This window comes from Macaca mulatta, chromosome 1, assembly GCF_049350105.2.
Source record: "Macaca mulatta isolate MMU2019108-1 chromosome 1, T2T-MMU8v2.0, whole genome shotgun sequence".
NCBI lineage: Eukaryota > Metazoa > Chordata > Mammalia > Primates > Cercopithecidae > Macaca > Macaca mulatta.
The window spans coordinates 196352172-196379661 of record NC_133406.1 but is presented as its reverse complement, the minus strand read 5'-3'; the positions used below and the strand labels follow the sequence as shown (position 1 = coordinate 196379661).

Here is a 27490-nt window from a genome sequence, read left to right as displayed (position 1 = left end):
TTGGATTGAGAGAGAGGGGGAGATAAAAGTGATTGAATCTCCAATAGTCCAGGTTACTGACAAGAAACATCCTGCTCAGCCCTGAGAGAAGGATGGCAGCACCCGCCCGCCTGCACACACCCATCCGTTCTGCCCCCCTCTTGGCGCGATACATCTCAGTCTCTTCTATTGACAGGACGTGGCTTTAAACACAGTTACACAAGTTATCATTTCTGCCTTCTGATCAATCTGAATTTTCAGGACAATTACCCTCTTAATCAATGATTGCTATCAGCAGCCCTGCGCCTGGACGGATTTCTCAGCAAGGTAATCATGCCGCCAGGCTGGACGGCGCGTGCATAGGCAATGAAGCTCCGGGTGGGGTCTCCTCCCTCCTTCCTGAGCCCCCATATCCCAGCGCTGCTGCCAGCATCGAGGACAAGGACGGCAAAGTGTGAAGGCCACTTCAAGGAGTGGTGGGAGTACAAGGAAGGGGGGGCAGCCACCCAGTCAGCCTTCCAAACCATCTGATTACAGAACAAACCTATTAAAAGCCTAGATTTACTGTCCACCACACTGATGCATCTCCACATGCCCTCCTGCCATCATTCCTTCCTCCTAATTAGCCTAATAAAGCCCAATTCTAATTATGGGCTCAAACTATTAGGGTGAGTAAGTACAAAGAAAAGAGAACTATTGGTTTTACTAATCTCTCAGAAGCTATTGGTTCTAGAAATTCCTTTTCTTCCATGGACCTGGTTCATATGGGCTACTGACTGGAATGGCAGGGGCAGCCTCTTCTCCTCAGATGCCAGGTATCCAGAGCTATCATAAAGCCGGCCTGGCTTTGAGCCAGGAGGCCACCCAGCCCAACACTCCCTCCCGCAAGCATCCTCCCACAGATCCAGCCCTCCATGCATAAAACAATTCAGAAGCCCCCAGAAGAGGGAAGGAGAGAGAACAGTGGAGTCAGTGTTGAGTCTGCTCAAGGCCATATCTGCTACCCCGGGGACAACTCAAGAAAGTTTCCCAGATCACCTGTTGTTGGTGAAGGATTTAACTAGAGAGGCTTGGTCCAGGGCACTGATGAATGAACTTACACTCCTGCACAGGTGGCAGATACGCCTATACAGCTATACTCACAGCAGAGTGGGCTAGGGGGTAAAACAGGTCCCATCAATTTGCTATTACATCACAAGGGGGGAACGAGAATGAGAAAGCTTGCATGCTTTTATTCACTGACATTTACTGAGTATTATCCACAGGCTAAGTGGTGGGGGTACAGCAGTCAACAATATAGCAGTGACCCCTATTCTCTCGGAGCTCACAATGTACTAGGAAAGACAGATACGTGTTTTTTTAAAAAGGCAAAAACGACAAAGTGAACTCGCACATGAAAGTTCTTAACAGCCAAAAAGTAGAAACAACCCAAATATTGATCACCTGATGGGAGAATAAAAAAAAAGTGGTACTATCTATACAATGTAATATTATTTGGCAGTAAAAAGAAATGAAGTACTAAATTATAATACAACATGGATGAACCTTGAAAATATACTAAGTGAAAGAGGCTTGTCACCAAAAAACCACACATAAGAAGTTCCCAGAATTGCCAGAATAGGCAAATGAATAGAGATGGAAAGTAGATGAGTAGTTGCTTCAGGCTGGGGCATTTGTGGGGAAATGAGAAGTAGCTGTTAATGGAGTTTCTTTTAGTGGGGACAAAAATGTAAATTTAGATGGTGATGATGGTTGCACAATCCTGTAAATACACTAAAAAACAACAAATTATACACCTTAAATGGGTGAATTGTATGGTATATGAATTATATCTCAATAAAACTCTTCTTTAAAATAAGTTAATTCTGATCAAAGAAGTGCAAGGAACCCACAGCAGGCTCACCAACTGTGAACAAAGTCAGAGGAGGCTCTAGCACTATGCCTAGCCCTCTGAAGGCACTCGATATAGGTGTGTGGAGAGGGAGGAAGTTCCACTGGGAAACTGGACAAGTCTTCACAGAGGACATAAGAGGAGTTAGGTCTTGAAGGATAAGCAAGGCAAGATGTTGCCTAGATGTTCACTAGGCAAGAATGCAGCAAAGGACTTCCTAGCCAAATGGAGTAACTGTGAATAAGGCTTGGAAGTTGACCATACAGGCTATCTTGACATAGCTCAAAGGGACTTCGAGTGTCTCAAAGGTCAGGCTAGAGAGCTTTATACTTCATTCAGTAGACACTAAGATTTTTCAAGTAGAGAAGATCAGTACATTGATAGTCTAGGGTTTGATGGTTAAGGCACAGGAAATAACTTATCACAGTTGAAAGGGCAGGGTTTTTGGAATCACAATATCCAGAGTTTAAATCCTTAAGTCCTTTTCCCAATAAACTCTAATGACCAGTGACGGCTAGGATTTTGTCTATTTTGCTCACTATTTTATCCTCAGTGCTTGGCAGAGTGCCTGACCCAGTAGGTGCTCAAAAGCCATTTACTGAATGAAAATGAATGAATGAACGGCTATGTTGAATTCAATCCCATTTGACACACATTTATTGAATACCTACCATAAACCTTGGCACTCTGGTTACATAGTGTGAGCTCTTCAAGGGGAGGGTCCCTGGGAGTCTGATCTCTGATCTCTGTCCTCAGTGCCTTACACAGGTTCTGTTTGGCACAGGGTAGGTCTTCAATCTGTATTAATTCCCTTCCCTCTCATAGTCTACGTAGTTTCCTTAAGACCCAGTGAATTCTTGGATAGGCTCGTCCTGAACATACCACTGTAGTTAGTAAGAGAAGGGAAGCTGAAGGGGTGGAAGGTTCAATTGAGCAATAGGAGCAGGTGGCAGTGCTAACAATATTTGCCCCAAAGCAAGCAATGGCGCTCTAGGAGGCCAGTACACAATCTGAGTTATCCAAGCTGGTAAAGAACTGGGTGGGAATGAGAGACCATTCTCACAACCCTGTCCTGCATCCAAGGCAGGGGGCCTAAAGCAGGGAGAAGCTAGCATACTTAGGTAAGGTGGAAACATAAGCTGCAAGACTTGTAGGTAGATGAGGAGGGGAAGATCTGGGGCTTATTTCCTAAGCAGTTTGTCCTGACCCTGGAGATCTGCCATTTCCATATCATCCTTCTGGTTAGGAGAGCCCTTCTGACCACAGTAGAAAGGGGCTTATTCTCCCAACCCCCAATGCCTATGGGCCTCTCCTCCCCTCTCTCTTCTTCCCTCCCTTTCTTTCCTGCAGAGCTTCCCTCAAGCCATAAAAATAAAATAAAACACAAACACCCACAGTCCAGGAGGAGGGCGTCAGACAGATAATGGGCATTTTATATCTTTTTATGACACTCCCCATAGGCAGCTCAGCAATCACAGCGCAATAAAGGCAGGCATGCAGCTTGCATAGTTAAACAACTGCCGGGTAATTAGGCACAGCAAACACACCACTGGGGAGGCCTCAGGCTTGCCCTGGGATCTGCCTGCAGCCCGCCCGCCTGCTTGCAGCCAAGTAGGTGCCAAGCCCAGGCCTAGCAACATAAGACCTGGTTGTGGTGCTGGGGACAGGCCACTGACAGCTGCCATAAGCACACCTGGGTTCATGCCTGTGCACACTCAAGCCCACCTGCCCACATCCACACAAAAACACTTCCTAAGCAGCCAGCCTGGACCTTATCTCCCCAGGGGGGCCGCCCTCTTTTCCAACGAGGGCAATCTAGGGTCTCCCGAGGGCCCTGCTTTAGGGCCTTTAAAGAAGTCACAGCAGGCACTAGCAGGGACCAGCTCATCAGGGTAGCTCAGAGCTTACCGAGTGGCACAGGCAGGAGGCACATGAACACACAGACGTGTTTACATGGATCCTCTGTCTCTTGTAAATTTTGACTCAGTACAGAGCTGAATTCAAAATAATTTTTTAACACAGATGATTCATACACACCCCATACACATATTTCTATCACTGTACTTACCACTTCTACTGTGTTTTCCCCCCATCTGCCTATTGACTCATCCATCTTCCCCACCAGACCAGGAGCTCTGTACAGGTGGAGACCAGGTCTGAGTCACCTCTGAGTCCAGAGGTCCCAACCCATAGGACTTCACAGGGTGACTGGTGGCTGGAGGTGAATACAGACGTCCCAGCCCAGGCAGAGCACAGGACTCTTGCTACCTGAGACCTAGGTCCAGGGGATCTAAGCCCAACCAAGAGAGAAATGTCTTCATTAGTGTGGAGGGCACTGTACTGTACATTGTCCACCTCTTCTCTAGCGCCCCAGCCGGTCAAATTCAGAAATTATAGGGAACTGAAAACCAATTCATGGGAAAAATAAATAAAAACCTACTACAATCCCACTTGAGACAGCCAAAGGTCCCATCTATAGCTGCCACCCAGATCAGCCCTGAGGAGTCAGCCAAGGAAAGGTAAGGCACCCAAGCTCAAACCACTCTTCCCCCAAGGGAGGTGGCAGCAGGCCAAGTCAACTCACAGAAAGACCATGGGTTGAGCCAGCATGGTCACATATGAATGTGAATACACATCCAGCTACTTTATCCTAGTCTCTACCTGGCCATCACTTGGTGTCTGCCAAGAGAACAAATAGAGGATAAGAGATCAGAGGAAGGGCCTAGGTTGTTCCCTGGCTTTAGGGTACTGAGAGGCTCCTCTCCTTTCCACCCACAAAGAAGCAGGGAGACAATGAGCTTCTTCTCATCCTGTATTCTCATGGTGAAGCCCAAAGCCTAAAGGCATTTGGCTTCAGTCCAAGCCAGCCCAAAATGTGACAAGTGACAGCTATCCAAACTCCTCCACAACGCCTGAGTCCCTAGCTCTCCTGTCCTGATGCTGAGCAATGCCCTGCCTTCCCTGGACCCTCAACTTCTTCCAGTGGGACAGTGGAGCCATCCCAAGGCCAGAGATTGAAGGTGGTAAGGGTAAAAGAGGAACTTCTGCTGTCTTCCTTGCATCTGTCTCATTTTTAGATGGGAGCAAAAAGGGAAAACCTAAGTTTCCATGAATGATCTCATAATGGCAGAGATAGAAGAGGCCAAGAGACCACAAGAAGAAACTCCCTCATCCAACTCCCTTATTTGTTAAATGAGGAAACTGAGGACTCAGAAAGGACAAGTAACCCAACACCAGAGCCCATGTCTTTCACTTCTAGAGTCAAGTTCAGTCCAGATCTCTCTGTGTTGCACCATATTGCCCTCCAAGGACAAGGGCCTCATCTGCCCACCTCCAGTACCTAGAGTCAGACCACAAATCCCATACCGACACATTCACCCACATTCCCATTTGCGGGCCCATGCACACATAAGAATATACACAGACACACTCAAGCCTGCACAGACCTCCCCAACTGGGTGAATGCACTTCTTTAAACACACACAGACACACATATACAAATGGATGCACTCTCTTACAGACACAGTGGTGTCACTCTCAAGAGACCTGGAGTACAAGGCCAATTCCTATCCTTGCCCATTCACTGACTGTCATTGACCACACAACTGATAATGGCGGCTGTGTGTTTGCCTGGGTTCAAACCAGGCCAGACTGCCTTCAGGTGGTATCTGCTATGGGCCAAGTGACAAGAGGGAAGCTATGGAAGAAGAGAAACTGAATTTGCATCCTCCTGGTCATGTGGCAGGCAGGCTTCTGAGTTTCTATTTCAGCACCCACAAAATAGAGACAATAGCCCTCGCAGCCCCTTAGTAGCTATGAGGATTAAATGCAATAATGTGTGTAAAGTATCCAACACAGATGGCATCAACTGGGGCTCAATGCATTGGTGCTCTATTATTACTGATACTGATAAACATGGTGAAACCTGCCTTTGCAGACTGACCTACAGGCAGTGTGGGAGATGGAAGGCAGGACTGTGCCTCCTGCCTTGAGGGAAGTTACCCTGTCTTTCTTTTCCTCTTCTTTTCTACAGCTACTCCCAGTTTCAGGGTCTAGAATAGCAACAGCAAAATCAAAAGAAGGGGAAACACACACACACACACACACACACACAAACCCTGGGGACAAGGCAGACTAACTGTAACCCTCTCAGACTCAATAGATACGTTCATCTTTCCCCTGCCACCACACCCCATCTTTCTCCCAAACTTTTCTATAGTATTTATGCCTCTTAGTTTGCTGAAGTCCCCTCTGCTTGCCTAGCTCTGTGGACTAAGAGAAGCAGTATATCTAGTCCCTTTCCTCAAGTAGCTTGTGGTTCCTCACCCAGACAGACCAGCCCATACACAATAACAAAGAGGCATGGGCTCTGAGCTGCATTGGGCCCTAGTAACTGGCCCAAATGGTTGGAGTACACACTCAACAGAATACCTAGGTTTAAATCCAGGTCCCAAACACACGCAGCAGAGCTCCCAACTTTCCTGTGCTCCAGAGCGAGCCCAGAATTCACTTCCTCAAGGATGCAAGAGAAAGGCAGGTGGGGCTCATTATGGGACTAGGACTAAGAGGCTGCCTCATTTGACAGAATACAGACTGTGAGCAGCAGCCAGCAAGAGAAGGCAGGCCCTAGGGTGGGCCTGCCATAGAGGGCACTATAAGAACTCCAGTGGGGAGGTCGCTTTGCAGCAGCTGCAGGGAACCTCAAGAGAAAGAAAGAATCCCAGCTGCCTTGAGCTGATTCCCTCACCTGCTTCTTTCCTGGTCCCCCCCGCCGCCGTACCCCGTGTGGCCACACCCACCAGGGATGCAGAGCAAGGCAGGCTAGCTCTCCAGCTGAGGGTGTGCCAAGCTGCTCACCTAACACTGAGTGCCAGCATTCCTCTAAGAGCTTTACAAGCATGATCTAATTGATTCCTCACACTGTGATTTCCCACATTTACCATAAGGACATAGAGGTCTTCTGCCTACGGTCTCAGACTGTCCATAGCTAATATGCTAAAAGGTAGGGTGGCCGCTTCCCTCCCTGCTATCGCTGGCCCACGGGCTCTCTCTTCCCTTCATGCACGTAAACGTGGCAGTTTTCTGGAGCTACTATACCACTCTTAGAAGGCAGTTTAGGCTGGCAGCACTCTAGACATCGGCCAATGATTCCTTACGGTACACTCTCACTCCTCTTTTCCTCCAGTAAAAGCATACACATGGCTGGTCCACACAAGTAACTTAAAACACCTGAACACTGCTGTGTGTAGTTCCCCAATCCTGCAAAGTGCTTCACCACTTCAGGCCTTTCTTCACACGCTTCCCTTTGCCTGGATGCACTTGCACCGTCACCTGAGAACGTACTCATCTTCAAGACTCAAGTATCTCCACCAAAACCTTTCTTGATTTTCTCTCACACACCCCAAATAAAAATGACTCCTCCCTCTTTTGCACTGGCAGCAACAAAGTAAAGCAGTTAAGAGCATGGACTCTGGAGTCTACTGCCTAGATTCAAATACTTACTCTATCACTCACCAGCTGACGAACCTCTCTGCCCTTCAGTTTCCTCAGCTGTACAATGGCTAATAATGGAACTTCTCCCTTAGAATTGTTTGAGGATTAAGCGAGTTAATTTGTAAAAAGCATTTAGAACAGCACCTGGTTTTATTATTAATTATTTCTACCTTACAAAAGAAAAAACCAAGGTTCAGGGAAGGTAAGTAACTTGTCCAAGATCGTAACACAGGTAGATGATAAGGCCAGGAATTGACCTAAGGTGAAAGTGCCTCTGTACTCCACTGGACAGCCAGGCATGCTGATGGCAGCCAGAATCAAGGGCGTGAGATGATCGACTCTGTTCCTCAGTGTGAGTTCAGGGTAAGCTGGTCCAATGACAGCATTAAGCTCATCCTTGCCAATGCTCACATGAACTCTGCTGTGAGAGTCTCTTTTTCCTAGCTCCTGCCCACAATGTCCTGTATGTCTACCTTGATCTCCTGTCCCCCCGACTCCTCTTCTCCCTGTAGCCTAGTCGTCTCATCTCCAGTGGCCAGTACCAGGGCAAGGGAAGGGCAGGGGCATAGAGCTATCATTTCATCCTCAGGTCAATTCTAGAAAGTGGATATGATTTTTCTTGTTTTATAGAGGGAGCTACCAAGGCTCAAAGAAGTTAAGTGACTTTTCTAAAACCCCACAGTTAGTAAATGTAGAGCCAAGATTCCATATCAGGTCTACTCGACTCCAGAGCCTAAATTCTGTGTGACAGATATTAGTCATCATTTACAGGTTGAGAGAGGGACTTGCTCCAGATCACTCAGCTAGCGAGTAGCAATATTAGAAATCCAAGCCAGACTCCTCTGGCTCCAAAGCTCTTCCTTTGCACAGCGGTTTCCAGCTGTGAGCCACATCCCACCTCCCCAGGACTCAGTGTATACACCATGTATCACCTGAAGACTAAATGAGGGGTAAATCTCACATACAGCTGTACTATTTTTCCAGGTTTCTGCAGATAATATTGTAATTAATAAAACACAGGGCAAGCACAGTGGCTCATGCCTGTAATCCCAACACTTTGGGAGGTTGAAGTGGGTGGATCATTCAAGGCCAGGAGCTCGAGACCAGCCTGGCCAACATGACGAGACCCCATCTCTACCAAAAATACAAAAATTAGCTGGGCATAGTGGCACACCCCTATAATCCCAGCTACTCTGGCAGCTGAGGCATGAGAATCGCTTGAACCTGGGAGGCGGAGATTGCAGTAAGCTGAGATCATGCCACTGCATTCTACCCTGGGTGACAGAGCAAGAGACTGTCTCAAAAAATAAAATACAAATCCACATTTAAAAAAAAAAAAAAAAAAACGAATTTACTACAGTTTTTTTTTCCATTATGTACTTTATCACTATATACCCAAAATACAAGTTCCACAAGTCCTGAAGGAGGAAGGGAATGTCTGTGGCGTTTTCCGACATTGCTAAGAGCTCCTTGTACTCTGCCTGCTTACTTCTCTAAGAGCTCTCCAAAACAACACTTAGGTACCTTTCCGAAGGTACTGTCCTGATTCTCGGTTACAAACTCACAATCAAGAAACGTCTTCTGTATGGAATAACTGTCCAAAGGTCAACAGCAGCAACAGGAGGCACAATCCCTTCTGGGACCTGAGTCCCATAAATGCTAAGAACTAATGCAGTTTCCAGCAAAGTGGACCCAAGTCCTGGGCTATGGAAGGAAGGAGTCAGGGCAATGAATTTCTTTCGTCCCTTAACCTCTAATTCCTTCCCTGCCCACTTCCCTAAGATACATGGTCTGGAGAAAAGAGCACACTGACCTGGGTTCAAATCCTAGCTTCATCTCTTCCTGGCTATGTGCCTTTAGGCAAGTTTCTTAATTTCTCTAAGTTTATTTGTCTGGGAATTCCAGCAGAGGAATAGGCATCTGGAAGCTGGAGCTCTTTAGTCTAGCCCAAGATTCAGTGTGGATTCAATTAATGCTTGTTGATGCCTACTGTGTGCCAGGTCCAGTGCCATGCACTGGAAATTCAGAGATGGGTGGTATATAGACTTCAGTGAGCTCACAGTATAGTGGGAAACAAAAACATGTAAGCAGATAATTACAAAAGCATGTAATACACTCAATACAAAGTTCTGAAGCCATACAAAGGAGGAAGTGACTTACTATTTCTACCAGAGGTGGGGGAACATCAGAGAAAGCATCACCCACAAGGGTTCTGAAGGATGAACAGGAGTTTCCCAACACACTAAAAGGGGAAGGCAACGTAAGAAAGGGAACAGTATATGTAAGGGGAGGTGAAACAGTCATGTATATTTGAAAAACAGTAAGAAGTTTGATATGCTGGAATGTTATGGAGAGACAGGAGTTGTAGAGCTAGAAATGGTGCAATCAACTAGATCATCCAGGGCCTTGGTATCTTGCTCAAGAGAAAAGATGGGGCAGAGCCTTTAATACCTACCCTTGGCTCTGGTGCTCTTCCTGTCAAAACAAGCACCCTGCAATCACACCCTTTCCTGTGCCTTTGATTTAAGAGTTCCCCTCCTGGCCCTGACAGTAAGGCATTTCTGTCCCACAGATTATAACTCACTCTGGGCTATTATTCAGCTCCCCAGCCCTGGCCCTGCTGCAGTTAGTCCAAACATAATATCCTTCATGCATATATTATCTGTCTCCCTATTATCTGGAATCATTTCGGAATTAAATTTCAGTCCTGCAATATTGGCTTCAGGAGCGGCGCGCTTTATGGGCTAGTCAAAGGTTAGAATACCAATCAAAATAACAGTGCCGATGCAGCGAGACATTTTAATATTCCAAAACCCGGTAATTGTAAAAGGACATAATATTTTTTCCCTGATTACCCCAAAGGCAACACATGTTAACAAGGCGAGGGAAGGAGTGAAAGAAATTTCAGAGTTCAGACAGCTGTAAGACATATTTAAAGGAAAAGCCCAGGCTGGGCACTACACCATGGGGGCAGGGAGATGGGAAGAAAGGAGACATTCCCTCTAGCTCTGGCAGCCCCTGACTCCAAAGACAGCACTTTCCCTCCTCTATCTCTGGACTACACTCCAAGAGCTTATTCCCAACAGCAGATGTTGCAGACAGTGGGATGAAAGGGGAAAGAGCTCAGGATCTGGAGTCTCAAGGCTCAGGTTCTTGTTTCAGCTTACAATTCAGTAGCCTCCAGCCTCCAAGACTCATCCCTCCCAGGGTTCCGGCATCAAACCCAGCAGCAAGCACTCTGGGCTGCTCTCCCACTCACTCTCTTCTTATCTTATGCCTGTGCTCACACCTCCGCCTCATCTATACCTAGTGCTCTGTGCACGTGTTTTTTCTCAAAGAGAGATGAAGGCCCTGATCTACTTGGCCTGCAGAGCCGATTCCCATCAGGACACTAGCCCACAACTGCCCACTGCCCCACAGACAATGCTCTGCACTTTGGATGATGCCCAAGACCGAGACCACAGGCCCAGTCTGGTTCTGACCTCAGAGTGACCCAGAAGTAACTGCCTTCAGCGCAAACTCTCTCCCTCTCCAAAATAAAACCAAACACCTTGCGGAGCCCCCTAGCTATTCACATCTCTCTTGGTTTTCATTTTTGTTTGTTCTTTTTCCAAGTTAGCTTCTGAAAAGCCCCAGCAGAGGAGCTCTGTGGCCAGCACCTTGCAGCCACCCTTCTACAGCATCCTAGCTTCTGTAGCAGCTTAATCCTCACAGCTCCCCAAAAGTGAACTGACTAGCAGGGTTTTCGATCCCCTCACTCCTGATGACTTCCCAGCCAGCTCAGCCCACTTGCTGAAGCCTCCAATCTGCATCATCCCGACCTGCTGACCTGCCTATGGCCCCCAGCAAAGAACTTCATTAAGGCCGAGAATTTATTCCTCCATAAGCCCTTAATTTATTACTGCACTGATTGGGACTCTGAATGCTCCAAGGTCAGGAAAAGTCGCTCTCAATCGTAGACACCAACCCTCCCTTCGGCAGTTTCTCCCGCTGCACCCTCCCAGGGGAGGGGGAGAGACAGAATGCTTCTTGGAGGGACCCAAGATTTTCTTTAAGAGCTGGTCCCAATCCTATCCTCTTTAGAGCACCCAGAAATTGCAGTAAGGCATAGTGTACAGATGGCAGAGGAAAAGTGGAGCAGCAATCTTCATACCCTGATATATCAGGGTCTGTTAAATTCTGGGTGGCCCTTGTCCCTACAGCTGCTGGATTTGACTGGCTGAGCCCTGCCTGCCAGGACTGACTCAGAATCCTCCTAAGGCTGCCTGCCTGCTTCTCCAGAAGCCCACCTCCCTCAGTCCATTTTGTGTTGCTATAAAGGAATACCTGAGGCTGGGTAATTTATTTTTAAAAAATGGTTTATTTGGCTCATGATTCTGATGCCTGGAAAAGTTAAAGACTGGGCATCAGGTGAGGGCCTCAGGTTGCTTCCACTCAAGGCAGAAAGTAAAGGGAAGCCAGCTTGTTCAGAGATCACATGGCAAAAGGAAGCAAGTTGAGACAGGGGGAAGTGCCAGGCTGTTAACAACCAGCTCTCTTGGGAGTGAATACGGTGAGAACTCACTGACATCCACCACTCCTGCCCCAGGGAGGACATTAATCCATTCATTCACAATGCAGACACCTCCCATTTGGTCCCATCTCTAACATTAGGGATCAAATTTCAACATGAGATCTGGAGAGGACAAACATCCAAACCATAGCACCACCCTCTCAGGCCCAGGCGTCAGAGGGAATTCCACACAATTTGCAAGTATGTGTGATGTGCATATGCTTGTGTGGCTATATGTGTAGGTATGCATTTGTATTACATTTATACATATGTGTCCATGCACATGCAAGAGGGAAACATATTTTATAAGTGCATGCATACATACACATACTCACATCCTTATGGAGGTCTCATCCATCCTTTCTGTTTCTTGATTCCTTATTCATAATAACATTCTTTTCCATTCAACATCAGCTACCCATTTCCATGGCCATACCTTGAGACTCAGAACCTGCCAACACCTAGAACTGCCCCATCTCTGAAACCACTAATTCAGACACCTATTCTCTAACCATAATCTCTAATCCTTCCATCTGGCATGTTAAACTATACCCAGCATACCAGTTCCTCATTTTATTGGTACCTATTTACTTTTTCCACATCCATCAGACTCCCTGCTGTCTTCTTTTCCTCCAACATCCAGCTTAGATCCCATAATCCATCTTGTCAACTGCTGTCTTACCAATATTTTCAATTCCCTATCCCTTTCATCAAACCTCCTTGAGGAAAATCTCCACCCTGGATGAATCTAAATGTCTACTTTCTCCATGCCCACAACCAGGCAGCTGAGGTTCAATAAAGAAAAGTCATACAACTGAACAGAGTGGTTCCACAATGAATTAATACAATCAACCTCAACTGGATCCTCAACACTGCCTAGAAATCCTACTATACTTCTCAAGTCAGTTCATACATCTATTCTTTACTAGAACTACAGCAATCCTGTAAACCCTCCCAGCCCTTCCCTATTAGTGATCAGCAAATGACTCATCTTGTTTCACACAGAAAAATAAAAGCCATCAGATGGTAACTACCTCAACTTGCTGCCACCAAATCTATAAGCCCACCTACCTCCATTTGTGCCCATCTTCCTTTCCTTCCCTCCTGTCCCAGTAGAAGCAGGGACCTTCCTCCTAAAGAGAGCCAGTTTCAAGAGTCTAGGTTCTCCAATCCTTCTCCTCTCACCTCCTCAGATGCCTCCCTTACTGGCTGCTTCTCCCTCCTGCACCTTCAACAGGATTTCCTTTTCTAATAGATCCTACAGAAAAATGCATCTTCTACCTTAAAAACAAAACCCGCTTTAACCCCCACTTGCCCTGCCACAGCTCTTGTCCTTTCTCTCTCTTCAAAGCAACATTTCTGAAAAGGCTGAAATTTCTCTAACTCCTCATTTCTCATTTACTCTTTAGTTCACTCCAATCTGGCTCCTGTCCCTATCATGCCACTCAGGACCAAGATCACTGAGGCCCTTGTTATTAAGTTCAGGGCTCATATTTTAGTCTTCCCCTTGTGCAGCCCTCTCTGAACTGACCACTCCTCTTCTGAAACACTTTTTCTTGGTTTCTGCAGTACCACACTCTTATGACCTTTCTTCTTCTATCACTTTTTTACTCTCTCTGTCTCTTCAGCATTTAGCAAAATTAAATTTAAGTTCAAGCTCTGTCATGTACTAATATGAAACCATTCAGCAAGTTTCATTATTGCTCCACACCCTGGTTTTCTCAACCTTAAAATGTGAAAAATAATAGCAACCACTGAACTGGGTCCTGTGAGGACTAGACAATGTAGGTACATAACCATAGTGTCTAGCACAGCACTGTCCAATAGAAATATAATGTGAGCCACATATGAAACTTAGAATTTTCTAGTAGCCACACTAAAAAGTAAAATGAAACAGATAAAATTATTTTAATAATTTATTTTATTTTAGTATAGCCAAATATTATTTCACATGTAATCAATACAAAAAATTATGAGACCTTTTTCATTTTTTCATACCAAGTCTTCGAAATCTGATGTATAACTTACACTTACTGTACATCTCAATTGGGATGCTAAAACTTCACCAGAAACACTTAATCTGCCAAGCGCAGTGGCTCATGCCTGTAATCCCAGCACTTTGGGAGACCAAGGCAAGTTGATTGCTAAGGCAAGGAGTTGGAAACCAGCCTGGCCAACATGGCAAAACTCTGTTTCTACTAAAAATACAAAAATTAGCTTGGCATGGTAGCACACACCTGTAGTCCCAGCTATTTGGTAGGCTGAGGCACAAGAATTACTTAAACCCAGGAGGCAGAGGCTGCAGTGAGCCAAGATCATGCCACTGCACTTTTGCCTGGGCAACAGAGCAAGACTCTGTCTCAGGGGAAAAAAAAAAAAAAGGAAATACTTAATCTGTATTTAGATTTTACACAATTAACAGTTTAAAATGTAGATTCACCAACTCACGTTGTACTAAACATAAAATTTTTCAAGAAAGTTTTTAATTAATTAATTTTTTTGAGATGGAGTCTCACTCTGTTGCCCAGCCTGGAGTGCTGTAGCATGATCTTGGCTCACTGCAACCTACACTGCCTCCTGGGTTCAAATGATTCTCATGCTTCAGCTTCCCGAGTAGCTGGGATTACAGGTGCCTGCCACCACATCCGGCTAATTTTTTTGTATTTTTTTTAATAGAGAGGAAGTTTTGCCATGTTGGCCAGGCTGGTCTCAAACTCCTGACCTCAGATGATCTGCCCACCTCAGCCTCCCAAAGTGCTGAGATTACAGGCATGAGCCACTGCACCTGGCCAAGAAAGTTTTTCATTTAAATTGATTAAAATTAAATAAAATTTAAAATGTGTTCTTCAGTCATACTAGCTATGTTTCAAGTGATATACTGCCACATGTGGCTAGTGGAAACTATGTTGGAAAACACAGGTCTAGCACACAAAATGCAATCTGTAATTCAGGACTATTTATTATATTTTCTTTCTATTTTTGACTATTCCTTCTCTATCTCACAAATGTTGATATTTCTCAGTCCTAGGCTTTCTTCTCACCCTATGCCCTCTTCTTTGGCAATCTCATCCACTTTCATGCTTTAACTATCAATCACAGACCAATAACACTGCCAATGTTTTTTATTTCTTTGAGACAAGGTCTTGCACTCCAGGCTAGAGTGCAGTGGCACAATCATAGCTCACTGCAGCCTCAACCTCCTGGGCTCAAGGGATCCTTCTGCCTCAGCCTCCCAAGTAGCTAGGACTGCGAGCACGCATCACCAAGTCTGGCTAATTTTTTAATTTTTTTGTTGAGATGAGGTCTCACTATGTTGCTCAGGCTGGTCTTGAGCTCCTGGCCTCAAGTTATCCTCCCACCTCAGCCTCCCCAAGCACTGGGATTATAGGTATAAGCCACCATGCCTGGTCTTCAAATCTGCATCTCTTATCTAGGCTTCACCCCTAAGTCCCAGACCTATGTACTTAACTGCCTCCTCAATGTCTCAAAATCATCTTAACTCATATGCCCCACATTGACTTCACCTTCTTTTCCAATCCTGAAACTTCTCCTTCTCCCATTATCTCAGTCAACTCATTCCAGTTCAGTTGCTCAAATCATAAATCCCGGAGTCATCATGGTCTCCTCCTTCATCCTCAACCCTCACAACCAATCACCATTTCCTGTTTATTATACAATCAGTGCTACTATAATACTCGTTGAAAGAGCAAAGTTGTCCAATGCAACTGATGTATTGGGAACAATTTATAGTAACACAAATTTTACATTTGCTTATGTGCAATTTTGTTCACAAGAAACACTAGATAAACACAGGAAACTATACCTCACTGAAAAGGGCTGGGTAGGAATATATAAAACACATACATGCACACATCTTAAACATCTACCAGTCACCTAGATCACTGCATGTTATGGACCACATTCATCTGGTTACAATTTTCCATCTGATTTCAGATGATCTTCTTCCACTACTTCACGATAACTCACAAGCTGTAACCCTTCTCATGCCCATTTCTATAAGCAAACTTTGGGGTTTTACAGAGTAAAGTACCGTATTTATTGTGGTATTTATGTATTTCTTAAGCATTAATGTATAAAACTATGCTACCATTTTTATTAGATTCCTATCTTTTCTTTTATGTGTCACTAACTGAATTTTTATTGCATGACTTTCTCTAGCACAGTGATTTTCAGAAATCTATATATGTTGCATTATAGCAGAACCGACTATACCATTTAATACTCAAGAATTGGCCCATTTCTCTACATTTCCACTGCTATCAGTTCAATCCAAGTAATTACCATCTTTCACCTGGACCACAGAAACAGCCTAATTCTGTGGTTCTCAACCAAGGACAGTATTCCTCCACTCCCACCCTGGCCAGGCCACTAGAAATGTATACGGGGTGATATTTTTTATTATCACAATGACTCAGAGAGGGGCACTATTGGTATTCAATCAACAGGGGCTGGGGATGCTACAAGTTCAGCAATGTCACCCACACAATGATTTGTCCCACCCAAAAATGCCATAGCCCTATAAAGAAAAACCAGCAACTGGTCTCCTGTATCTGCTCTTAACTCCTTCTACACTACGGCCAGAGAGAACTTTCTTAGAATGCAAATCAGATGATACCCCTCTTATATTTAACACCCTTTAATAGCTTCCTCTTACCCTAAACATCAAGGTCAAAATCAAAGTGTGGTCTATAGGCTCCTGACTTCCTTCTAGCCTCATCTCATGCCACTCTCCTTTTGCCACCTTCACTACGTTTTAGGCATTCATTCACTCAACAAATAAGGATTAAACATCTGTGTGCCAGGAACTATTCAGAGTGATGGCGGTAGAGCAGTGAACAAGAGACACAAATTCTTTCTCCTCCTAGAACTTACATTCTAGTTTCATAAAGTTGCCAGGCTTCTCCTCACCTCAGTCTCTCGTCACACGCTACTTTGTGCTTAGTCAATTCCAACTCACTCTTCAGGTCTCAGCTTAGACATCCTTCCTCAGGGAACAATTCTCTGACCCCACCCTACTAAGTTAGTTCCTTCTTATATGATCCATGACTCTGAACTGTTTAGTGTTACTCAATGCAACTAAAATTATTTATTCAACATCTACCTTCTTATATCCCCAGGCCCTCACACAGTACCTGGCACACAGAAGGCATTCAAAATATTTATTGGCCAGGCACAGTGACTAATGCCTGCAATCCTAACACTTGGGGAGGCTGAAGAGGGTGGACTGTTTGAGCCCAGGAGTTTGAGACCAGCCTGGGCAACATGGCAAAACCCCATGTCTACAAAAAATACAAAAACTAGCTGGGCATAGTGATGGGCACCTGTAGTCCCAGCTACTTGGAAGGCTGAAGTGAGAGGATCATCTGAGCCCAGGAGGTCAAGGCTGCAGTGAGCCGTGTTTGTACTACTGCACTCTAGCCTGCGTGACAGAGTGAGACCCATCCCCCGTCTCACAAAAAAAATAAAAGAATATTCATTTACTGATGAAGATATATATATTTTATACATATGTCTGTTTACCTGTGTGCACATATCTTTATACCTTATGAATACATATGTATAAAAACCTTCATGTCTGGGTATGTCTCCAAATACTTCTGCAGGTGACTGCTTATATGAATATGTGCATATACATGAACGCATGTATGGATACAGACATGCAATCTGGAGTATACTCACTTGGGGTGTATGCATTCACATGCATATACATGTGTATATTTATGCATGTGCGTGTGTGTGTGTGTGTGTGTGTGTGTGTTTATTCTTCTGGCCCCTCAGTGACAGCTCTGATCTCCTGGAGGGAGCTGGGAGCAGGGCCCCAAGTCCTCTCTATGCTGACAGCTCAATAAGAATATAAGATCATTCAGTGACATTCCAAATGTCAGCAAACACAGGCCTGCTCCACTCTGCTACAGGGGAAGTAGGTGGCAGCGGGAGATGTGGAAACTTGGCCATTGAAAAGTGCCTATTTCCTGATGCAACCCACACCATTTCTGGAGAAGTAAGGGCAGCTGAAAGACATTTTGCCTCTTCTCAGATTAGAGGTCTTAGGAAATAGGCATGGTGAATTCATCCCCAGTTGCTCACTCACTAGGCAAGTCTCAGGTGACCAAGCAGACCAGGACCTTCCCCACCTTTCTCAAGGAGTAATGCTCTGCTGGGGGAGTGGAGGACGAGGAGAGAAGAAAGGGAAGGGAGAAACACAAAGTAAGATCAAGGACAGGAGAGGACCCTATAGAGAACCAGAGCCTGGGTCACACAGGGGACACAAGGCATGGAGTAAGGCTTTTACATAATATTCCTACAACCTTGACAATGACCTCTCTGGCTTTGCTTTTATCATTACTCTTTTTAAGCAGGAATCTTAGAGCAGCCTGCACCAAGTCACACAGCATAAAGGTCAGAAAGAGTACCATGCCCCTGGGCCTCCAGGACTCAGCAGCCTCTATGTCCTGAATGGCTGTTGGTAAGGACTGAGCTAAAGTCCAGAGTTAAGCCATCTCTCCTGTCGGGCCTTTAAGCACCCTTGCAATACAAAGTGGCTAGAGTACAGAGAGGAAGGGGTTAGACCCCTTGTTCTCCCAGACTTGCTCAGCTTACCTCACACAAGGAAATCACGAGGCTAACTAGGAACAGAGTCCTCAGTTTCCCCTTGTATCTATTCCCTTCCTCTTCAGGTCAGCACAGTCTGCAGGGAAACCAAGCTGAACAGACTCTGGGCAGCCTGCCTCTACCCCCACCCTTTGGGCCAGCAGCACCAAGGTGACCCTGCGTGGCAACGTTACAACATGGGTTGGCTGCTTTCCTGCCTTTCTGCCAAGGAACCTGGAGGCAGGGAGCTATCCATACACCAAAAAGTCTAGTGAACTTCACAGGGTAATTGTTCATGGTCAGCGCCTGCCTCGCCTGGCCGGGCCTTCACATTGCATTTGCTGAGGCCAGCAAGCAGCTCAGATGTGCTCTGACAGCCGGTATGCTATATTCCAGGGTCCATGCCTCGCCACACCCACACGCCTAGCCCCATCCACATGCCTAGCTCTGCCTTGGGGGACCTCTATGGAACTAGTCCTCAAAGATGAATCCGTCAGCCAGCAATTACTCACTGAGCACATACTCTATACCCAGCCCTGGCCTAGTCACCGGAGACACAGAGAGGAACCAGACTTCATCTCTGTGATCCAGATGGCCATGTGTGGAAGGAAATACACATGGATTCAATTTCAACTGAGATAAGTGATTTCCCAAGTGCCAAGGAACCTCAAGGCAAGAGACTGACTGCTGGGCTTCTCAGAAGTGATAACTGAGTTGAATCTTCCAGGGCAGGGAATATGTCGATGAAGATGACTGAGGGACATTTCAGACAGAAGGCAGGCCATAGGGCAAGGCCCAAAGCTAGGGCAGTGCCTAGCTTCTTCAGCATAAGAGGAGTAGTAAGCAGCAGTTGCCCAGTTTCGTGGGAGATCACCAGGAAAGGGGGGTAGGAGTCAAACTGCAAACAAGCCAAGTGCAAAGCACCTGTCCACCAGTGGAAAGCAAAGGACTTCACAAATGATGCCACAAAGTATGGAACTAAGTCCAAGGTCATTGTCAGTGTCGGACAAATACTTATAAAGCTTTCTCTTCCACTGCTACTCCACATGTTTGCTTAGCTCCAGCCCCCACACACACCAAAAGCATGCTGCCCTCCCTGCCGAGAAAGCATTCTCTTCTCCTCCTATCCATATCCTACCTTCCTTGAATGCCTAGGTCAAGACTCAAATCCTCGCCATACCTAGCCTCACCCTCCTTGACCTCTCTCTTCTCTAAGCGCCCTGGGAGCCACTACCTTGACCCCTGGTGTGTTCTCTTTTCTCTGAGCTTCCTTTGACTGGTAGCATGAAGCTCCTGAGGCTGCTCCAGGACTGCTGCCCTTAGATCAGAATGATTTATGGAGGTGAGTCTCCCTAGTGCACTGGGCCTCCCAGAGCAAGGATCCCTCTAGAGCAGGGATACTCTGCTAGGAAAGTACAGTTTTCTAAGTGATTCGTTCTCTTCCAGGGCTCACTATCCTAGCCACACAGGGTCCTTGTCGGTCCATAGCCTCAGCATCAGCTCCCCAGATGTTTGATGCTACATGAGTTCCAGTCTCTGCCCTCATGTCCAAAGGGAACTGGACTCTAGATTCCATGGCTCTTCCTCACATGAACCAGGCTCTCCTGGAGCAAGGCAGGAACAAAGCCAACTTAAATGAACTCTGCCTCCCAACCAGAGTGATATATCAGGACCAGTCAGGAGGGTCAGAGGCCACATTCATGATAACAACAAAGGAGAATACTTTCCCAGAGGCTCAGCTAGTGCCACGTCTCTCCTATAGACAAGGCAGCTCTGCCCACAGACTCAGCTCTGAGCAAGAGCCCCCAAAAATCTCCTCAATTGGGACTTCTCTGCATGTCTGGGGGACACCAACTAGGGCAGTGTCATAATCTGCCCAGCTGCCTGGTCCCCAAGCAGCTCTCCACTGTCAGAAATAACCACATTTCAGTGCATATTAGCTAAGGAAAAGGAAGAGGTTAAGAAAAGAGAAGAACAAAAAGAAAAGGAAGGAGAACAGATAAAAGAAAGCAAAGGACAGGAGCTCTGAGGCACAAGAGCACCAGGGGAAGCACCCAATTGGGGCTCAGACACAGTACCTTTTTCAGATTAATCCACTGCTTGAAGTAATCCGCCACTGGCAAGCCCAAGTACTGGCACTGGCCTGGGAGCCTACAAAAAAAGGGAAGAGAGAACAAGTTGGGCGCATCCATGTCCCAGGTATGAAGTCTTAAGATAGGAAGTCCAACAGAGCCTATGAGACAAACAGACCTCAAAAGATCAATCCATTAGCCATGAGTCCCACCCCACCAAAGAAAGGGACCCCACCTCCAGCACCATGGACACCGGACTCCAGCTCTAGCCCTCAGATCCAAGTGTGAGAGCCCAAAAACTCTTTTCGAAATAACAGCAGCAGGCCACTATTTCCTAATGGCTTACAGTATGCCAAGCACCTTATATTTTCACATTTCATCTTCAATGCAATGCTGAGACATAGGTATTGTTGTCTACATTTTACAGACTAGAAAATGAGATTTAGAGAGGTTACCCAAGGTCCCACAGCTAAAACATGATAGTGCCAAGAACTGAACCCAGTTCTGTCTGACTCCAAAGCCTATGTTCTTTCTATGCACTGGTTTGTTGTTTTGCTACAGCAGAGAGGCAGACAGACAAGACAGGAGGAGAGAAAGGCAGAGCATATGATTTAGAGATAGATGAGCAGGGGGTTTCAGCTCACATTTAAGCCTCTGGCTAGAGGTTTGTTTCAGATAGAGAAGAGGCCAGGCAGAAGGATAAGAAGAGGTCAGAATTTAAATCAAGGGTCTGTTCTTGTTTTTTTTCTTTAAATTAGAATTTATCAACTATCTCCCCCTCTAGTTGGTGATGCTGTTTTACTCAGACACATCCACTCAATCAAACATGCATTGATGCTTAACGAGGGTCAGGAACTTACGAGTCAAAAAGTAAGATGTAACTCTTGCCCATAAAGGGCTCAGTTTGTTCAGAGGTACAGGCAATGAAAGAAAGACAAAAACAGCCTTAAGTTGGAGCGTGGGGGCATATGCAAGGATGGAGGAAGACAATACTGGAAATAGCAGCCAGGAAAGATCATAGTCTTATTCCTAAGAGAAGAGCTTTGTCACAGGCAATGGAGAGCCTCTGATGAGTTGTGATTTACCAAGACTGTTCTAGAGGCAGCAAAAATAATAGACTAAAAGAGCAGGGTAGGAGCCAGGAGAGAGAAACAGTAGTGGTAAAGGTGGTGATCAAGGAACAGACATTAAGACGTAAAGGAGGCCCCGGTGACTAAATAAAATGTGGGACCCAGTGAGAAAACAGTAGAGCTCTGCTTGCTAGCTTCATGCTGCTCACTAAGATGGATCCAAAGAAGGAAGCAGTGGCATGGAGAGCCTATGTGACATCTGGAGCAAGCCAGTATTTGATCAATTTTATTACGGTTTTTAAATGCTCTACCTGTAGCATACCCACTTTCTGCCCAAACTCGGGGGGAACTGCTCCCCTGCCCCATCTTTAGTATGCCACTAGAAGGAAGCATGAGGTTGGGAATGCAGTTGTAGATATATGCCTGACACACAATAAGCACTCGATGTCTGCTGAGTTTGAGGTGCCTAGGAGATACTTGGCAGTGAAATGGTGTCTCAGAGGCAACTGGATATCCAGTTTTGAAGAGAGGTCTGGAATAAAAATACAGATTGCCAAATCATTAATATCATTATTAATGTAATCATTCACATAACCTAAGTAAAATTAAAGCCAGGAGAGTAAATCAGATCACCTGGGAACAGTATAGAGTGAGGTGAGCAGAGGGCCCAGGCTAATGCCTTGCAAGTTTTATTAAGCTAAAATGAAACCAGGTTACCTCCATCAGACCATCATCACACACAAGGACCTCACTTCATGAAGCGGCCAGATCTAATTTTGGACTCGATTCTTAGAACATCCTTCCTTAAATACTAAAGTCTGTCTCCCTGTAACATCTACCCATGGGTCCAAAGTATGTCTTTAGAAAATACAGAGAAAAAGACTTCCATCTTTTCCTCACAGAACCCTTCCAAGATCTGAGAGTCTAGAAAGCTTCCATGAGAGTCCCCTTCTCCAACCCACATACCCTTATCAACTTTAAGAGTTCCTCAGGAGACAATATGCCATGAGTCAGGACTTACCCAACCTATCCCCATTCCCAAAGGGCAAGGCCCCAGACCTTTCTCAGAGTATTAGACACCTAAAGTCAGACATGCTCTTTTGACCTCACTTCACATTACCTGTGGTCAATCTAAACTGTGATAAAAGCGTGCTTCCCCTTTCTGGAATATATAGAACTGATTTTTGAGTTTGAAATGTAAGTCATTAGTGTCAACTGCCATAGAGTGGTCAAGCAAGATGACAGTTGGGAAAAACCCAATGGATTTAGTAACGAGAAGGTCACAAATAATCTTCGTGAAAGGGGGATCAGTGGGCTGAGTGTGGGAGGCGGAAGGCACCTGCAAAGTGTGGAAAGAGTGAGAGATAAGACAGTGGAGATTACAAGTGCAAAATCCTTTTCTAGAAAGTTTGGCTACAAGAATCCAGTTAAGATGACTGATTCCACTCCAGAAAGTTCAAGGCCGTCCAGCCTTCCCTCCATTACCCTTCAAATATTTGACAGATACTAATAGAAAATTGATCCCCTTGTTTCAGGCAGTGTATAGTAAGGATTTACTTTTATAAGACCCAAGATATCTCACCTGAAGAACAGGTTACTCTCAAACATCCAAGTGGCACAGTGACATTAACTACAACTGGTCAGTTTCCCGGAAGGGAAATTCTGGCTGAGGCCAAGATGATGAAGGGGTATCCAGACAGATGTGCCCATGTGGGATGAAGGACCCAGAACATGAGGAAATAAGGCAAGGTTTTTAAGGATGAAAGGTAGCCTTAGGAGCTAGAATGTGGTTGCCTAAAAAGCAGAACTGTAATCTGACAATAATTCTATTTCCTTCAATCTTTCTTTCATGTTCTTTATCCTTGGTATTTGTGAAAATCCTTGCTGAACTCAGCTATTTTAGAAAAATCACATTAAGGTCTATGAGTGAAGGGGGCCACCAGAAGCAGCAGAATCTACAAAGGGAATAAGTCAGGGGGACTGGCCAGCAAAAGGCAGGGAGCCTCAATCTTATTCTCCCCTAGCCAGCTGCAGCACTCTCTTTTAGTTGACACAGGCCAGCAGTCCTTTTGGCTCTGGCTAGCCCTGGGAGAAGAAGGGGCTCTCTCTTTAGCAGAATTTTAAGGGAAGACACAGCTGTAGACATTTCCACTGTCTAGGAAGGGTCTAGGTCAGTGGGATCATACCTATCCTTCTCAGAGGAAGACCTATCCCAGAGGGGCCACTCTGAGGACAGACCAGACTGTCAGGTTGGATACTCAGCCTGAGATATGGCTCAGCAGCAGTCCTGAGTGTCATTCTGAATTCCATGTCTGACTGATGCACATGGGGGTTAGGCACTATAACTCTCAGGGGCTCTAGCGACTTGCAGGTACACACGCAGTTTGCAGATTCACTCACAGGGATTCAGGTTGCTGAGTAGTCCTCTGGGTGGTCCTAGCCCTATGACTCCAAGACACAAGCCATACAAATGTGGCAGGGCCCAGCCCCATCTTCATGAGAGACATAGGACCAAATGCCAGAATTTGAGCTCGCAGGTGCTTCATGGGAAGACAGCTACATATCTCTATCACACACCCTACCCCAGCTTAGAGAGGATCAAGACAGAAAATCTGTGAGGAAGGTGGGTTACAGTGGTCATCATCCCTTACACAAAAGAGGAAACTGAGGCTCAGAGAAGAAAAGGATTTGCTCAAACAACAAGCCAAGGGTCGTACTAGAAATGGAACCCAAAGCTTCTGACTGCACAGGCATAAGCTGTATAGATACACTCAGGGTTCTCTACAGTCCCTGGGAAGGCAAAGCCTGGGGCCTTAGAGAAGCATGTAGCATAGTGGTCACTGCTCAAGGCCACGCCTGGGTTCAAGGTTCTTAAGCGCCTAAGGTCAGTGGGTATCAGTGGGTACATGGTTCCACCAAACTGTCAAAAAAAAAAAAAGTGCCCCGGGGACAAAGGGTCTGAATGCTGTACATTCCTACCAGATCTTGATTCCAAGAAAACAGCCACTGGCAGTGGGCCCTGGACTAGCCTGCGGGCATGAATGTGCAGGCAAGTTTATGGTGCCCAGGTCTCCATGCAGCTGGATTCACTGGGCACAAAGCAACCCAACTGCCCAAACATCATCTGGTCATGCTTATTACTGCTGCCCAATGAAATTTTATGCACCGAGTCCACAGGTGTGATTTCCCCTTCTTTATGAGGCCGGAATGACATCACTGATGGCCAATAGAAAAGAGCCAATTATGTCCAGGCCATAAAAAGGAATGAGATTTTTTTCAACCAAATCAAAAGTTCCTTCAGTTTCATGAATGCAAGAGGCCTCTTTAAGGAAGGGTCCCCCAATCCTGCCTGTGGGCTCAAGGGACATGATTGCTTTCCAAAGACTACGGGTCTAAGGCCAGAAAGGTGGTCCACCCTTGGCATTTATCATGTGACCTGCTATCACCACATTAGCCCCTCAGGGTCACCAGAACAGATGAACAAACCCTACCCTCAGACCCTAGCCAGATCCTCTCTACTCCATCCAGGGGAAAATTAGAAGAGACAAGATACTCAAGTTCCTTTATTACTCCTTTTGAATAACGAAAAGAAAGCAAAGAGCATTCCCCCCGCTTAGAAAGAAGAGAACAATATAGAGGAAACGGGGGTGTAAGAAACTGCCCCTCACCCCCATAAGCACACAGCACAAAGCAAAAGGAGCCAGCCTTCCCCACCCCACCCCTCATTCAGCTCTACCACCTGCAACTGAGCCACACTGGCTCGGCCCGAGACAGCCCTGATGGCAAACAGGTGTGGCTAGCCCGGCGCCAGCCAAGGCAGGGGAGTAGCTCATTAGGGGAACACCCCCATCGCTAATGGGTATGGCCACGGTGAAGCTATTGTGAGCAGGAGCTCAGCTTTGAAGATTAGGTGAGGCAGACGTGGGGGGAGAGCTGCTAGGCTGAGGCAAGGAAAGCTGCACATCCATGGAGGTCTGCCAGACAGACTGGCAGACAGGCCAACAGCTAGGACCAGCAAAAGAGCAGGCACCATGCTGGAAAAGGTGATGGACACTCTGCCTTCCATGCTTTCATCTCTTCAAGACTTAGGGGCAAACCCAACTCAGGGAGATGCATGTCATTCTCACTTTTAGCAAAAATTTGAAGAGGAAGGGGACCAGCAGACTCTGGAGGCCTCCTTGGCTCCTTTCTCCCTCTCAAGAAAGGCTGTGGTACCTGGATCTTGGAGTGATGTGGGCTGGCAGTCCTGGTGCCCGCCAGCTCCAGGACAGGCACATACTATTTGCCTGCAGGAGCAAACTACTGTATTCCATGTGATATGCAGAAATGACGGAGTGTGGAGAGGCTCTGTCTTCTTCAAAGTCATCATTGGACCATGGAGGCACAGAAGGCCCAGGTTTGGGGAGCAGTGGGCCAGTAGAAGCCCACCAACCAGCCAGCTGGAAGATCCTACCACAGGGATACCTGTGAGGGGTGGGTGGGCTTGCTTCTATGCAGAGTTGCCACACTTGCTCATTCCAATACACTCTCAAAGAATGCTGTCGCGAGCAACCCTGCAGCTCATAACTGCCACGATTTCCTATGCTTCTCTCCAAGTCTTGAGCCTTAGGAAAGGGCCCATTCCCACTGGATCCCAGTCAGGGAGTCCTATCTAGTCAGAGCCTCCACAGGCAGCACGATGTGAGTCTGTGTCCAGCACGTTCAGGCTACTCCAGCCGAGGCAGCACTTAGCTGGGGACACAGCTCTTTGTCTCTCCTGTTTCCGTTCCCCCACCCAGAGGAGATAAACAGACCCTGGGTGATAAACGGCCCGCCTTTCACGATCACTTTTCCTCAAGTTGAGGAGAGTAGCTAGTGATGGATGGGCTGGAATTTGGTTATCAGGAAGGGCTGTCAGCCAGAGGTGCCTATCTCCTCCCCCACTACGCAGGGCATCATTACACTGTGGCATCGAGGTAAAATATGACCAAGGGGAGGGAAGGAAGAAAGAGGGGAAGGCTGAGCTTACACACGGAGCAAATTGAGCAACAATGAGAGCAGGCACGAGGCTGGGACGTTAGTTATCTGCCCGTGACACCTTTTATCTCTGCACAAATTGGTCCTTCCTCCCCCACCGCATCCTCTTATACAAACAGAGGCAGACACGATGTGTCACCACTGCAACAGCATAGCAATTTAACCCGAATTAGTGAGGGGGTCAAGCTAGGAAATAGGGGTTTCTCATTTCAACAGGTTCCTTAGTCTCAGCTCTGAACTACCACATTGAGCGAAGGAGGGTAGAGAGAAGGCAGACTCATAATTGAATTCACTCACTTGGCCACTGCTGATGTATAAAAAATTAATGCATGAGCCTCCTACTTATCAAAGCTGGTTAGTATCTATCTCACCTGCGAGATGCACCATGTCAGAAGACACAGCATGGGCCCGCCCCAGGCAGGCCTAGCACTCAGTGCCTTTAGCCAGGATAGGAATCAGCAAGAACAGGAAGAGAAAAGCACTGCCCAAGGACATCAGCCCCAAGACATAAACCCCTGCTAGAAGCCTACAGGACAAAATGCTGGGGAGGGCTGGGGATACTATAGGAGCAGATCGCAACAAAGGTGGTCCTTGACAGTTCAAGAATACACTTCAGCCTACACAGAAAAAAGGCATCCTGGCTCCACCTCCAACAGAAGAGGTCCAGGTTGTTCTGTGAATAACCCCTCAGACAGACAGTCCCACACTGCTGCGCCTGAAACTGAGGATGCCAATGGCAGCACTGATGGCACTGACAAGGCAAAAGAACAGGGAGGAGAGGAGCCTAGCCTTTTCCCCAGTGACC

The 27490-nt window shown here is 46.3% G+C and overlaps 1 protein-coding gene across 31 annotated transcripts in view; it reads right to left on the bottom strand.

Moving 5' to 3' along the window:
* The window catches only part of ERI3 (ERI1 exoribonuclease family member 3), a 134745-nt gene that overhangs the window by 43081 nt on the left and 64174 nt on the right, over positions 1-27490 (bottom strand). For all 31 annotated transcript variants that reach the window (XM_002801517.4, XM_015137920.3, XM_077959555.1 and 28 more), the window contains one exon: positions 20606-20678. In XM_002801517.4, coding sequence (XP_002801563.1) covers positions 20606-20678 — 73 coding nt within the window. The remainder of the gene's footprint in view (positions 1-20605; positions 20679-27490) is intronic.